The sequence below is a fragment of the Pleurodeles waltl genome, chromosome 9 (genome assembly GCF_031143425.1).
Source record: "Pleurodeles waltl isolate 20211129_DDA chromosome 9, aPleWal1.hap1.20221129, whole genome shotgun sequence".
Lineage (NCBI taxonomy): Eukaryota > Metazoa > Chordata > Amphibia > Caudata > Salamandridae > Pleurodeles > Pleurodeles waltl.
This window is the reverse complement of record NC_090448.1, coordinates 180,764,488-180,780,812: the sequence shown is the minus strand read 5'-3', so window position 1 is coordinate 180,780,812 and position 16,325 is coordinate 180,764,488. Positions and strand designations below refer to the sequence as shown.

The following is a 16,325-nucleotide window of genomic DNA, read 5'->3' as shown; positions in this document are numbered from 1 at the left end:
ATGTTAAACATTGCATCCCCCCCATTTTAGGTGTTAATTGGGCCCTGTTTTCTCAAATACATGCAGCCCGATTGTTGCTGTCTGGTGATGAGATGCTGTGGTGGCTTATATAAATTATGTCAGCAGTAGTCTAATTAAGTCATCATCTCGGCATGCATTACCTTAAGTTATTTGGTTAGTGTCGTAGAATGGGGTGGCAATTCCAGAGAAGAGTAAGTTGCATATCAATTCCCTTGACCACTGGGTAGATTCAGAGACTGAAGTTGAGGTCTGAAACAAAAATAAACCCCAGTTTTATTACTTGGATGAAGAGGGTAAAGCTCAATTTAGGAGGCCTCTAAAAGGACTCTAAATAAACTCGTTTTTAAACTGAGACTCTAATCTTTGTTCTATTCAAGGAGTGAAAACTTCCATTTATGCAAAAGTAGACCAGTTCAAAACACTACAGTGTTAGTAAATGAACTCTGTCGAAGATGACACACAGAACAAGACATTTGGCCCTGCCATCACTTGATAAGTACTTAGCAGAAATTATGGAAGAACAGTATACATAATCCTGAACAAGTTCCAGAGGACCACAACACCAGAAAGGATGCTACTGTGTTTTTAGGGGTGGATGTGGATGTTGTTTAGAACACCACATTGGAAATGTTGCAATGCAGTGGGTCTCGCTTTTGCTCAAGTTAGAGCTCGTATTGTTGTAAATTCCTAACTGGACTTTTCTTGCCACTTAAATTGAAAATGAAAAGTAAAACATTTGACATAAGTGAGCCAGTTCAAAGCACCATGGCTGCAATGAGCAAGAGTGTGAAGGAGAGAGACAAAAAGAAGCTAGCTCACAGGCAAATGTATCGGCAATCGGGCAATTATCAATGTAACAAGGGCAGTCTGCAAGGCAGTAACATAACTGCCCTAAGGAGGGACAAACGTAAAGCATTTACCAATGATAAGGGATTTTGAAAGGTAAGCCCACGAGCGAGTGAAAGTGATGGGTGTGCAGAGGCGTGGTTAAAAGCCCACAATACTTACAACAGGTCAAAGTGCTTGCGTGCTCGACCTAAAAAGCAAGTGCAATATAGGAAGGCATGCCCGGACCGATGTATTATACCGTCATTGCTTTGACTAGAGGGAGGTGAGAAACAGAATATAAAATCCCTATTTCTTAGATTTGACATTTCCGCAGGCACAGCAGTGGCATGTGTTTGAGATTGGAACACGAAATGTCTCCCTGAGATCTGTGACCTTTGGCTAGCAGCTCAGCCGAAAAATTAAGCTGTCTCAAATTGGGGGGCACCAGAATCAGGTAGCCAACAGTGGCATTTTAGTGGACAGGTGTATTTACAAAATGTAAAAGTCAGATAAGTTATTACAATTGTGTACACTATCAAACCCCGCGCAAATGCCTATATTGTTAATGTATTCTACCTATAAACTACGTTTCCTTTTTCTTTGAAGGGTTACTACAGGAGTAACGAATTCATCATAACGCAGCATCCACTACCGCATACGACGAAAGACTTCTGGCGAATGATCTGGGATCACAACGCACAGATCATTGTTATGCTGCCTGACAGCCAGAGCTTTGTAAGTTCATTATGGCTACTGTCCGATCCCTGCTGTGCACAGCAGAATGCTAGATTTCAGTAAAGTAATACAGTTTCCTTATAAACCGTGATGGGCTTCAGAATACAGAATTCACAATGAGAGCGTGTTTGTGTTAGAGTAATGTCAAGGTGCCTGATTTGCCTCTTCACTGTGTTATAACGTTTTTACGGCTTTCATCTTCTACAAGAGTCTAATTATACTATACACCATGCATGCTGCAACTAAATTACTGATGAGTTATAAAAGGCACTAGGTTGAAGTGGGCATGTGAATTAAAATGTTGCTGGGCTCTCTGTCGTACAGTATGGTCTGCAATCGGAATGAGAGCACAATACACTGAACTCTTTGCTAGGTCTAAGGGGATATTTTGAAAGTAAAAAGCATAATTTTTGTAATGTAAAGGCAGCATTAATACTGTACAGAGTGAAATGGAGTGTATTTTCAGAAGCAATATCATTGTAATTAATATCAATAGAAATGGGCAAACGGCTATGGTGACCCCAGTATCCAGTAAGAGAGAGAATTCAAACTAGTTAAGTAATTGGAACAAAAGTACCAGTTGAGGGCACAGCGTTTGGTTCTGTTTTTTTGTAACGACTGGATGGATGAATGAGCCAGCAAGTAATAGTTTCCTTGGGTCCTTATATCTCAATCCCTATGTTTCACACTTCACCCTTTCAGAGTGAGAAGAACGACTAGGATCATCCGCAATGCTTATGGGTCCATCCAGGATTTAGTGAGGCCAGGTTATTTAGAATTAGTGACTGCAACTTCAATTGGCAAGTGAATGATCGCTGTGTCTTCCTTTAAAAAAAAAAAATAGAATAGTTGACCTAATACTAAACCTGTGCTCTGAAATAACATTTAATGCAGCACTTCATACCTAAAACCTGGTCTTTAGAGAATCCATTATGAAATAAACAGATCTTACACATTCAATGAAGATGAATGATTTAAAAAAAAGCTGTTTGTTCAAATCAATCTGATAAACAAGCATTAGCAAAGTCAATAAGTCTGACTTATGTTTTGAATCCGGGCTAAAATATTGCTAAAAGCCAGTTGTATTGTGAAAATTAAAACAATTGTTTTCTGTATGCACACACTGACGAAATAAATCATTTAATGCATGATTGTTCAGTGTACTGTTGAGATGTAAAATAGATCCTTGTGTTTTGCAGTGCAAGCACACCAAAGGAAATCCAGTGGTACATATACAACCAATAGCCTTAGGTGAGAGGTTAATGATCTAGTGGGCAGACCAAAAGTCAAGTTCTCTGGAATTGGAAGGGTTAGAAAAATCTTTCAAATGGTGTCTGAATCAGTGTGTCCTGCTGCTAGCATAATTGTCCACATCCAGAGGTGGGAATGTTGACTGCCTCCTAGTCCTTCTAAGCCAGAAGAAATGCAAGTACCTTCCAGTCATGGGGTGGGTCACAGGTTGTGTAGACTGGATTCTCACTGACGGGAGATCAAATTGAAGCTCTGTGATACCCGTGATATTCTGGGTGATTTCTTACTTCTAGCCAGGTGTGCTGTGGGGACCTCACTGCTCCCATGTAACTTCTTTCCATTCGGACTGTCTTTTGTATGGATCTTCCAGTAAGCTGGGCTTTGTGTAGGTCTTTTTATGTATTGTGTAGACGACTTCTTGCAGAGGAAGGTCGGCTCCATGTGACAGCAGGTAAAATCTCCTATCCGTCGGCCACAGCTCCGAGGCTTCTTACAGGCTTCTCAATCTGCAGTGATTGTAGCTATCCAAGATCGATTCTATCGCTAGTCTGTTGTCCTCACTCTTACACCAGTGTGCAGCCCTCCTCGTATTCTGGATGATAAAGAACAAAGTAGTTGCTTGAGAGGTCCAGTGCTTCCACCACTCTGGTGGTCAAGATGGAATACCAGAGCCTATTGGGGTGGCACATTTGGAATTTTAATTTCTCCACCAATCCTGCATTCGTTGCTGGACTGTATTTTTGTGCATTTTTAAACAGATCTGATAAGCTGCTAGGGGCAGTTGCTATAAGACAGGAAATGCTGGTGGCTGGGTTTCACTTGGGGCAGGGTTCCCTTAGTGTTATTAAGAATGGGTTGAAACACTATCTCACCCACCAGCAACCCAGGTTTTTGGGAAGGGAACAGGAAGAAGTGCATGTACCTGCTGGGGATGTCCAGGATGTATGACATCAGCAAATACCCAGAGGAGACCATCATTTAATGCAGCACTTGCACTGAATTCCAGTAGAACACCATTCACCAGACCACATGGGAAGCTCACATGCATACGGTCATACATCCTTTGTACATGTCCCAGAAATGTTGTAGGCAAAAGACCCAATGTATGGGGTCTGGCCTGAGATTTTACTGGAGAGAGTGATTCGGAAAGTTCCCCATAAGGGTAAAGGTAAAAGTGCTGTATCCCCTGCTTGTAATCCTGCTGTCACCACTGCCACCTATTCCATAAGATTGCGTAAGAGGATGTAGCCACCGTCAGACACAAAGGGGTACACCTTGGGAGTCCCACTCATATCCGAGCACATCTCAGGGTCCGAACAATGCAGAAAGGTCATGGCGCGCCTGCAGGAGCCTTACTGTATTGTCCAGATTACTGGAGGGAAAACAGATGAGCCTGAAAAAACACCAGGGAAGGGAGCACAGCAGCACTTAATCACCCATGGAGGTTATTATTAAATAGTAGTGTCATGCTCTTTAATATAATCTACATTAATATTTTAAATATGCATACAATGCACATAATTTATTTCAAAATGTATGCAATCTATTGTATAGGGGAGTGACATCTTTATAACAGGGAGTGAGAATCAATAGTTTTCTTCCAAAAAAACAAAAACAAGTACAAAGATAACAGCACCATTTCAGTATTTTCAGATTACTGACTGGCATAAATCCATATCTCATGAATAATCATCATCAGCACTTTAAGTATGAACCTGGTATAAAGTATACCAAGCATACTTAAATAGTTTGTTAAAACTTTAAGGCTGTCTATGTAATTAAATCGAGATCCTCCTTGGTTTATTTGGTAAGATTTGGGCACTACCAGAAAACATAGATAAGAAGATTTCAATCCTTCACGAATTCAGGGCAGCAAATGACCTACCGGGTACAATTAAATGAGGTTTACTTGGTCAGCCTAATCTTGCTTATAGATAACATCCCTATTGCCTAGCCTTTTTCTGGTCTGTAGATTTCTGTCCAATGACACTGAAGAAATATGCCCAATTATGCCCAGTACATGATCACATTTCCTTAGTAACTGTTGAATGATTTAACTAGCCATGTTCCTAAATAGAGATCATATTCTGTTGCATGGTTTTTGATATGTCGTTGGTCATCAATAAGAAGTTGCAAATTAAAACTAATAGCAAATTATTTTGTTATACTGGGTGAATATCTGGTTTTGATGAAGAAATACGTATGTGTCAAATGATATTTGCCCAGTGATAGTTATTCACTATTTGTGCTCATGCTGTTGGTACTCCTTCTTTGGATCCATTATGTTCACTGCCTGCTCTGAGGAATATCACCTTGTACAAAGAATATTTCGGGGTTTAGAAGCCTGTTTGGTATTGTCTCTTTTCATAATTCACTTATCCTTTGCAACACAGACAGTTAATCCACATCTCTTGTCTTAAAATACTGTATAACAGAGGTTCCTTAAGTTTGGTCCAACTCAAACTACTCACTGCCTAGAAACAGTGGCGGTGTTGCAGGACTGGTAACACTGATAGCCCATCTGTCAAAGGCAAGGAGACATCCCTTAGTTTCAGCAAGTCTTACTGGAGGAAACTGGGGGGTTGTCAATTACCCTGGGAGCTACTTACCTAAGAGGAGAAAGCCATGGCCTGCTGGAGTCTGCCAGCCTGTAGAGGAACACCCTGCTGTCAACCCCATGTTAGAACTGGCCCAAATAATGCAGAGGAAATGCGTGGGAGTGGCAAGATGTGAAGGTTGCAGGATTCCCGGTCTCCCTAAGGAGAGCGCATGTCTTACTTGTCTTGATCAAAGACAAATTAAATACTTCCCGATTCAGAGCCCTCCACAGAGAAAGATGCAGACTTTATCTTCTTTGTGCTTCAGTGATTATGTTGGTGCCCCAGACTCAAGAAGGAAGATCCTTCTGCCACGACAGCTGCAGCAGATTACCAGAGGGGTCCTGAAGGAGCCACTGCTGGGCCAGCCGGTGGACTGCAAAGAGGAGGTGGATGGGAGTTAAGTGTTTGGGGGTTTAGTATTGCACATGACATCTTGCTCCATGCCCATTCACAGGTACACTCATACTTGGTAATTACAAGTGCACACCACATCAGGTAATTTAATCTGCCCGAGAGACATTGACTGAACTTTTGGTTATCAGAGCGTGAGCAGTTTATCGAACACTGCTTCTCTTGCTCAAGAAAGGAATAGTCATTTGCAATGGGTAGGCCTAAGGGTCACAGCACCTGACATTTAATCTGGATTAAATCCAAGTTTTTCTTCTTTGGAGTACCTAACAGACCACATATGGATTACTCCATGTGTGCAATATTAAGTTCTGCTGTGAATGACATACTTGTACTGGACACTACGTTATTCCCTCTTTTGTGTGATTAAGTTAAGTAAGCCACTCTATCTCCCTCACTCTCTTTCTGAGATTACTTGTACTACTTGTCCTACTTGTCATCACCACCTTGAGAGCAATGGCAGAAGGGCATTTAATAAAGTTTGGGAAATGTGATGCTGTGTGCAAATGGGGTGGGTGAGGCGGAGGCAGAGACATGGCTAAAAAAAATATATTCTGTAACCTTTTTTGGTCCTTCACCTTGAAGTAACTACATGTAAAACAAGGCACAGTTTAAATGAAAAACGCAAATTAAATTAAATGGGAAATGCACTATTAAACTCTGTTAGTGCTCTGCAGAGGTGTGTGTCTGTAACCAGAGAGCCCCCAGAACCGAATCCTTGTTAGTGCAGTGGAAAATAGTAACTTGTTTAGTGCTACAAGATCCCAGTTTGTGACAGAAAGCACTGTGAATATGCAAGTTATTATTTTAATTGAGCATTACACACAGTATAAGACAGGCTGCTACCAAATGCTCAAAAAGATCCAAGATGATAACGTGCTTCCAAAATATAGCTTTTTAATAATATCCAGACTATACTTCGCACATTTTATTTTTATAACTGTTCTTTTAAAAGCACCCACTTCACCGCTCAGCTGAAAACATGCTTACAATACCATTCAAAAAGAATAAATGGGTGATCAGGACGCTTCAGGTGATCCTATCAATTAAAGCCAATGCCAGCTTCAAAGCACACTTCAAATTTTCAGATTATCCAGTTGTGCACATAAACATTTATGTAAGGCAACTAGGCAGTCTGGCAGTAAGGCTTGTTTAGCAGTCTGTCCAACACTTTTTTCACAGCACTGGAGACTTCCTGCCTTACATTTCAGCTGAAGTATTTCAATTCTCTAAATTAACCATCCCAGATGGTTGTCTTTTCACAAAACGTAGGGGAACTGTTTTTATTAAATAAAAAAAGGATAAGCATGTTGTGCCCTTCAGATCATACCCACTCAGGGATGTGGAATTCCTATCGCCCGACGCCCGGGACATCTTGTTTGGGGTCAAGGGCAACAAGTTTTTATGTTTACTTTGTCCTTGTGACAAGTAGGCCCAACCCTCTGCAGCACAAAGCCTTTGGCTGCCTGTATTACAGAGAGTGGAACTCTCTGCAGTTGAGGTAATGTGTTTCCAAAAGATAATGGTGTTTGAACTTGTATTTATGGTTCATTATTTGAAAGCCTTCATTATTAGGGTGAGTGCTGTAAATAAATCTTTTAAAGTCACACTTCACTACTCACGTTTGTTCCAGTACAAAAAAAAGAAAACGTGTATACTCATGTTTGAAAAGTTTAGGCTATGAGGCTAAGTTTAATGTTCCCAGAATGCTCTCTGATTTGATGCAAATGAAGTGTAATTTAGTAAAATGTTTTGATGCATGCTAGTATTTCCCAAAAATCTTTCTAATGGAAAATCAGTGTAACCATTTTCAACACGATTATGGGAAGCATGAAAATAAACAAACACTGACAAAGCCAACTGATCTGACATATTTTTATAAGTCTTTTAGTTTCATCAATGCGTGTCTTGTTTTGACATGGCTTTTGTAACACTTTATTGTTGTGGGAGCTACCAGGCCCTCAACATTGTAACAAACACTGGCAAAAAAAAACCAAAACGTTTTTGAACTCTAAAAGCACACGTTGCCACCAGTGGCATAACAAAGGCCCCGCAGCCGCCCTCCAGAGGGCCCCTTCAGCACAGCACCTGCCCTGAGTGAGTCTAGAGAGGGGGCTCCTCCATGTTCTTTGCAAAGGGGCACCCTCCAGTTTCGTTACATCACTGATTGCCACTGTAGTTCCTGACACTGAACAAAACTACTTTGTGTGCCAATATGCTCCTTGTGGAAGAGCAGAATGCGATCACTCACAGTAAATCCAGCCGAAAGAGAGTGAAATAGAAGTTTAATAAAAACAAAATGTCTTTGTTAACACCAGACCTAATTAGGGACCAAGACCCACATATAGGTAGCTTTTTGCATGTAGCAAACAGCGACTTTCGCTGTTTGTGACGTGCAAAAAGCACATTGCGATGCACAAACCCAGTTTTGCGATTCGGTAACCTGGTTACAGAATCGCAAAACGGGTTTGCGTCTCACAATTAGGAAGGGGTTTCCCCTTCCTAATTGCGACTCGCAGTGCAATGTAGGATTGTTTTGCGAACGCGGGCGCAAACCAATCGCAGTTTGCACCCATTTCAAATGGGTGCTAACACTTTCGCAAAAGGGAAGGTGTCCTCATGGGACCCATTCCCCATTATAAATGTCACTGTAAACATTTTTTCAGAGCAGGCAGTGGTCTGCATTACAAAAAAAAAAACTGCTTTATTGAAAAGCAGTCACAGACATGGTGGTCTGCTGTCTCCAGCAGGCCACCATCCCTGTGAGGGCCGCCATTCGCAAGGGGGTCGCAAATTGCGACCCACCTCATGATTATTCATGAGGTGGGCATTTGCGAAGCCCATGCGAGCCACAGATGGTGTCAGGGACACCATCCTACATTCGGATTTGCAACTCGCAATTTGCGGGTCGCATATCTGAACCTACCTACATGTGGCCCCAAATTCTTAAAGAAAGTCACAAAAGTGGTATATGTCGTACCCCTATAAAATATTTGTGAACTGTATTTTAGCATGGGTAAATACCATGTGTAGATTTGCTCATGTGAAAATCTATTGAGCATTTGCAAGTTCATTTTCTCTCCAGCCACTTTCTTCCCAACCCTGGAATAAGTTCTAATTCTGCCATTGTCAGGAGTAAATGTCCAACCTTTCTTATTATGGGAAAATATTAGAGAAAAGCTGGTGAAAATCTTTAAAACATGCAGGTTAGTAGGTTTGCAGACTCAAAGGCATTCCAGCCCTGGAACTATTGCTTACTGCGTCCTCCAGCCACAGTATGCAGATCTGCAGAAAGGTGGCAAAATAAGGAAATTGCTACAGTAGGGATTGAAACTGCAAGTATTCAAGCCCTACTATGGTAGTAGCCCTGGCATAATCAGAGAGGCTATTATCAGAGCTCTTACATAATGAGATTGCTGCCATAATTTGGCGCCACACTAAATGGCACCAAAGGGACAAGTAGATCTTTTTACAGGACAAGTAGATTTGAGAAGCAACCTGTCCCCTGGACAAGTAGATATTTTAATAAATTCCACACCCCACTTCATCCAGTGCTTGAGAGTCAGCTGTGGAAAGGGTGTACCCCTTCATTTTGCAGAGCCATGTTATGATGGACACCAGTGGCAACAACCTCCACCACCATGGTTGGCTGGTGTTCAGTAGCCCTGTCTAACATCTAGACCTATTACTGTTTGAGCATGCCCACACATGACAAATGCTCCATCACATTATTCCCAAGGAACATCCTCCATATATTAATTTAATATTAATACAATACCACCAATTTAGATATTGGAGCTACTGAATGATTTAATATTTCAGGTATGGTCTACAAAGCATCAGTTGACCCTTCTGTTCATCTTAAGAATATTTTGAGAAATCTCTGGAGGAAAACAATACTGCTCAGTACAGAGAAATACAAAGTTCCAATTTTTAAGGCATTATGAGTCACTTCGTTAGTATAAACTAATCTCTTTTGTCATTCTGAATCTCAAGTCTCTTTCCCATTTAGCCCTGATCCATAAATTCTGTTCAGATCGGCCCTCACAAAGTGCAATGTGTAGGGTTTAGTCAAGTCTACCCACATCTCTCAATAAATACATTTCCTTGAGTGTTCAAGTTTCAGGTGTCTGCACAGAGTCTGCTTCAGGTTAACTGTTAAAACCCAGCTTGTTGACACTGCAAAATTGTTTTTAATTTTTTCAGCCTATTTCTCATTAATATAGATGAAAATTTGTAGAAGCTCACAATCTGTTACTTTTCCTTACTCAGGCTGAAGATGAGTTTGTGTACTGGCCAAGTCGTGAAGAATCCATGAACTGTGAAGCCTTCACTGTAACACTTATCAGCAAGGATAGACTATGCCTCTCCAATGAAGAGCAAATCAGCATCCATGACTTCATCCTAGAAGCCACTCAGGTAAATTGAACTGTAGCATTTGAGTGAGAACATTTATTATGTTGAGCGGGCACTTGCCCTTACTGCAAAATAATTTGACGTTGAAACCGATCAGTGGGTATTCATGAGGAAATCATATTATGGAATTAAGTATACATTGTGGTGCTCGTGAAAAAGGTTCTAAATAAGGACACGTAAAACACAGTGCCGGATCTTTGCGATTATTGACTCCATTGCTATTTAAGATCCAGAGGATCAAAATGAGAGAAAGTAACTCACAGATAAGAGCCTAAATCGCTTTGTTCGCCATTTCTCATTCACAGGCAATATGGGTGTCTGTTTGTTTTAAAGTAAAACACCACATAAACCACATTATGCTGGGTTAGATAGGTTTTTAATGGTGTCCTTTGTGTGTGTTTCAAAGCAAATCACAAATGTTTTATTATAAAACGTATACTTTTAAATTGTGCCTTAGAGACCTACCCTATTTTATCTGTTCTCTTCCTTCCCAGCACTTGTAGTGAACAGGCTATTGATCGCTATGCCTCAGTTTAAAAAATAGAAGAGTTAATACTAAATATGTGCTCTGAAATAACATTTTAATGTAGCACTACATACCAGACACCTATTCTTTAGAGAATCTATTATGAAATAAACAGATCTTAGTCATTCATGGAAGAAGAATGATTCCAAAAAGCTGCATCTTCGAATCAATCTGGTAAACAAGCATTGGCAAAGTCAATATATCTGACTTCTATTTTGATTCCGGCCTATAATATTTTTAAAAGCCAGTTGCATTGAAACAGTTACTTTCAGAATGCATGCTCTGATGTGATAAATCATTTAATGCACGATTGTTAGGTGTACTTTTGATATGTAAAATAGATACTCATGTTTTGTAGTGCAAGCATTCCATAGGAAACACAGTGGTACACCATACAACCAGTAGCCTTAGGCGAGAGGTTGATGCTCTTGTAGGCAGACCAAAATTCACTCTGTATATTTGTCGAAGAATTGATTACAGTAATTCCTTAGGCAGCTCTAAATAAGATTAAAAAGAAAATCTGTTTTTTTTTGGTGTTACTATAATTATTTTATAGCACTTGTTGAATGATATATTCAGTTCCCATTTAGTGGCTGCTTCTGCAAAATAGATTGTCGCTTTTCAAGCTCTTTTTCATTTAGCTGTGTGGAATAATACCAGTGTGATTGGTTGCAGCAAATTTATAATGCTTGCATGTGTCTTTGATTCATTGCCTATGATGGGAACAGTGTATTGGTCTGCTTTTTTATATGAGAGTGTGAAAATTAAGGTGTCAATCTATTCACAACTGCTCATTCTATACCCTTGTCAGATCTCACCTAAATACCAGTCTGCCAAGAATGTATTTGTGGCAATGATGTTATTACTGTTTGATTTGCAGCCAGTCAAGTGCAAACACAATTGAGTGAGTTAAATAAAGAGCATGGTAAAGCTGCTGCGTTATACATTTCTGTATGAGATTTTTTTTTAATGAAAAATATCTTGTTAAATATGTAGTGGTTAAGATTGCAGAATTTGCCATCGCTAAGTCCACTAAGTAATAGCAGATTGTACTACCAAGTTCAGTAATGCTCAGTTAAAATAAAATTGTGCAAGCATATAACATGTTCTGTTTTTTACTCACGTAGGATGACTATGTTTTGGAAGTCCGTCACTTTCAGTGCCCAAAATGGCCTAATCCAGATGCCCCAATAAGTAGTACCTTTGAACTCATCAATGTCATCAAGGAAGAGGCCTTAACAAGGGATGGCCCCACCATTGTCCATGATGAGTATGTCTTTTCTGTTTCACATACTAGTTCATATTGTATTGGTATACAGTGCTAATTCAAATGATTTTTAACCGGTGTAACATGTATCAGTGCACATTAGAACACTGAAATGTTTGGAGCTCCAATAAACACAGTGGCATGCTCTAGGCATCTGATGGGTGATAGAAGCACAGAGCTCCAAACGTCCAGTGTTTTTGTTCACAGCTTTTGCTGTGAACAAAGGCCTTACCGAGCTGAATGAATTTCAGTCACTTCTGCTCCGTGAGGCCTTTGTTTTACTTATAAGAACATTCTAATAGCCTTATAGTCTTCCATAACTGCCCTATACCAGCAAGAGGGTCCCACTCCCTAACGGTGGAGCGGGCCTTTAATGGCCGGTATAAACCACTACGACAGGCTATAAGGCTAAATTAGATAATTTATTTATGTATACCCATGGACCCCTGTTTTTCACTCTGTATTTTTCAATTGTTGGTTTCTGGGCCTTCTGTGTAATGGTTGTATATGTGGTGTTTTAATGTATTTTCTAGTTCTTTTGTAGTACTTCACTCCAAAACGCGGCACCAGCAATGTGATAGCACAATCAGTAATATGATTCTAACAAATATAGCACACAATTAAAATGAGCATTTGCAAAGTGATCAGGTCTGTTAAAGCACATTAGAGCAAGCTATCTGGAGAGTGGTTATAAAGTGGTCCCTCTGGCAGTTCAATGAAAGTGTTTGACTGGAGGCAGAAGGATAATACACCAAGCAGTCAGTAGCATTTAGTAAGAGATGAATACTCCACTAGGATGAGCAGTCACTTGATTGACAAAACCTCAAGCCATTGTCTGAAAGTAGTTGATTGAAAGGTGCGGTCCCTTAGACCATTCTGTATGTATTGTAAGCAGTAGGGTCTGTGTTGTCAATCAATCAATCATTGTATTTATAAAGCGCTCGACTTACCCGCGAGGGTCTCAAGGCGCTGAGGTGGGGGGTGCTGCTATTCCTCGAAGAGCCAGGTCTTGAGGCGTCTTCTGAAGGTGAGCAGGTCTTGGGTTTGACGTAGGCTGGTCAGGAGGGTGTTCCAGGTCTTGGCGGCAAGGTAGGAGAAGGATCTGCCACCAGAGGTCTTACGTTGGATGCGGGGAACGACGGTGAGGGTGAGGTTTGCGGAGCGGAGCTGTCGGGTAGGGGTGTAGAAGAAGAGTCTGTTGTTCAGGTAGGCTGGTCCGGCGTTGTGGTGTGCTTTGTGTGTGTGGGTGAGGAGCTTGAAGGTGATCCTCTTGTCGACGGGGAGCCAGTGAAGGTCTTTCAGGTGGGGGGAGATGTGGCTGCAGAGGGGCACGTTGAGGATTAGTCAGGTCGAGGCTTTTTGGATGCATTGTAGGTTTTGCAAGTGCTTGGTCAGGATGCCTGTGTAGAGTGCGTTGCCGTAGTCTAGCCTGCTGCTAACAAGGGCCTGTGTCACTGTTCTTCTTGTTTCGGTCGGGATCCACTTGTAGATCCTGCGGAGCATGCGAAGGGTGTTGTAGCAGCAGGAGGAGGAGATATCGTTGACCTGCTTAGACACGGAAAGGGAGGAGTCGAGGACGAATCCAAGGTTGTGTGTGTGGTTGGTCGGTGTCGGTGGGGTTCCCAGCGAGGTTGGCCACCATGAGTCATCCCAGGCAGAGGGGGTGGGCCCGAGGATGAGGACCTCCATCTTGTCCAAGTTCAGTTTCAGACGGCTGCTTCTCATCCAGTCGACGATGGCCTTCATTCCCTCATGGAGGTTGGTTTTGGTGGTGTGCGGGTCCTTGGTTAGGGAGAGGATGAGTTTGGTGTTGTCGGCATAGGAGATGATGTTGAGGTTGTGTTGGCGGGCCACTTGTGCGAGGGGGGGCCATGTAGATATTGAACAGCGTCGGGCTGAGGGAAGAGCCCTGGGGTACGCCGCAGATGATGTCAGTGGCTTCGGATCGGTAGGGGGGGAGGCGGACTCTCTGGGTTCTGCCGGAGAGGAAGGATGTGGTCCAGTCGAGGGCCTTTTCTTGGATAGTGGCTTCATGGAGGCGTGTTTTAAGAGTGCAGTGGCAGACCGCGTCGAAGGCGGCTGACAGGTCCAGAAGGATGAGGGCAGATGTTTTGCCGTTGTTGAGTTGGTGTCTGATGTCGTCTGTGGTGGTGAGGAGGGCGGTCTCGGTGCTGTGGTTTCATCTGAATCCGGACTGGAAGGGTCCAGGATGTCGTTGGCTTCAAGGTGGCGGGTCAGTTGCGTGTTGACGATTTTCTCGATGACCTTTACCGGGAACCGGAGTAGGGATATGGGCCAGAAGTTCTTGAGGTCCTTGGGGTCGGCCTTGGGCTTCTTGAGGAGGGCGTTGATTTTGGCGTGCTTCCAGCTTTCCGGGAAAGTCACTGTTTCGAAGGAGATGTTGATGACCTTCCGTAGAAGGGGTGCGATGGTTGCATTGGCTTTGTTGTATACGTGGTGCGGGCATGGGTCTGATGGTGATCCTGAGTGGATGGAGTTCATGATACTGCGTGTTTTGTCATCGTTGACGTTGCTCTATGAGGTCAGGCGGTTGGTACGGGTGGTGTTCCCGGAAGTGGGGTCTGGCGTGGTCAGGGTGGACGTGGTGTTGAAGCTGTTGTGGATGTCGGTGATCTTCTGGTGGAAGAAAGTGGCCAGTGAGTCACACAGTTCATGAGAGGGTGGGATGTCGTTGATGTTGGCGCTGGGGTTGGAGAATTCCTTCATGATGCTGAAGAGCTCTTTGCTGTCATGTGCGTTGTTTTCCAGGCGGTCTTTAAAGGAGGACCTCTTGGCTTGTCTGATGAGTTGGTGATGCCTGCGGGTGGCGTGGTTGTCAGGTGTGCGTTCGTGGAGCCATATCTTCTTTATTGTCCGGCAGTTGCGCTTGGAGTTTTGGAGCTCGTCGGTGAACCAGGTTGCTTTCTCGCTGGCTTGTTTGTTGGTGGGCTTCTTGAGTGGTGTAAACCCAGACATAAAAAAATACAGTGAAAACAGTCCGCGTTGGCAAGAAGGAGAAAAAACACATGACTTAAAACAATAATATTCTTCAGTTTTAGTGTCATCCCATTTTATGTAATACAGCTCTCATTACATTAAGGTGGGGGAAATTAACTAGAGCAGCTAAAAACTCACTCATATGCAGAATGTTTAGCATAATGCAAAACATAGATGCCAAAAGTGAAAAGCACAGTTAGCCTCAAATCTTTTGTACATGAGGTAAAGACATCCTAGGTTATAGGACAAGGGGGTGGGCCTTCACATCATAGGGCCCCTCCCCACATTGGTGTGCATAGCCACCAATGAGGGCTTCTAACATCATAAATCAAGGGAGCTTCTGAGGCTGGACAATGGATAAACAATACAGGTCCAAGTACCCTATGAACTGGTGTAGGAATGTTGATTAGTGATGGAGAGAGGGGGAAATGATAAAAATACTCCTGGTGGGCAAGATAACTGTAATAGAAGCCTCCAGTAGGTAGAGTAAAAAGTATTGGGGAATTATTCAGACCTACTGTGGTAGGTCAACATGTTTCAGCCCATTGTAGTGCCCTAAATCAGTGTGCTTTCATCAGGACCCAGCCTCATTGGTTTGTGAGTGTTTGGGTGTAAAAGGTATATACATACACCACTATGTTAGATAATTGCTTGAAAATATTCAGTCCTGGAGAGATATAAAGTTGATCATAGATGAATATACATATATTAGCATTTTTGTTAATCAAATACCAGATATGGCAAAGACAGCAGAGTGCCACATGTGTAGAACAAACCAGTTCTGAGGAGCAATATCAATTGTGCTTAAGTGATCTTGTAAAAGACGTCTTCTGAGCCAGAATGGTGCAGTGTCTGTCCACTAAAACATTTAAAATGATGCAGTGTCTGTCCACTAAGGCATTTAAAAGGCAAGCGCACACCATGCGTAACAATGGGAATCAGCCCTGGCATGATGAGAACATTTTTGGAGATGTAGTCCATATAATTGTGTGAGGTGCTCAGTCCTGGACTTCATAGAAGTACTCTATTTTTGTGGTGTTGGATTCTCATAATAGCTAATCAGCTAAAAACAAGCAGATGGAGGTATCCTTTTCTGACTGAGAGATCATGAATACTGCTGTGTAAGCATGTGGTGGGACCAGTATGCGACAGGTCCTGAGTTGCATTGGAGATGTAGTCTATGCTGTTGTACAGGGTGCTCAGACTCTCTCTTTGTAGAGAGTGGTCAGTTTTTGTGGTGTGGGTGATGATAATAGCTGATCAACAAAGAAAACAC

The 16,325-nt window shown here is 42.2% G+C and overlaps 1 protein-coding gene across 4 annotated transcripts in view; it reads left to right on the top strand.

Annotated features, from left to right (window-relative positions):
* The window catches only part of PTPRG (protein tyrosine phosphatase receptor type G), a 1,030,330-nt gene that overhangs the window by 993,926 nt on the left and 20,079 nt on the right, over nt 1–16,325 (top strand). For all 4 annotated transcript variants that reach the window (XM_069206538.1, XM_069206537.1, XM_069206540.1 and 1 more), the window contains 3 exons: nt 1,456–1,584; nt 10,116–10,262; nt 11,913–12,055. In XM_069206538.1, coding sequence (XP_069062639.1) covers nt 1,456–1,584; nt 10,116–10,262; nt 11,913–12,055 — 419 coding nt within the window. The remainder of the gene's footprint in view (nt 1–1,455; nt 1,585–10,115; nt 10,263–11,912; nt 12,056–16,325) is intronic.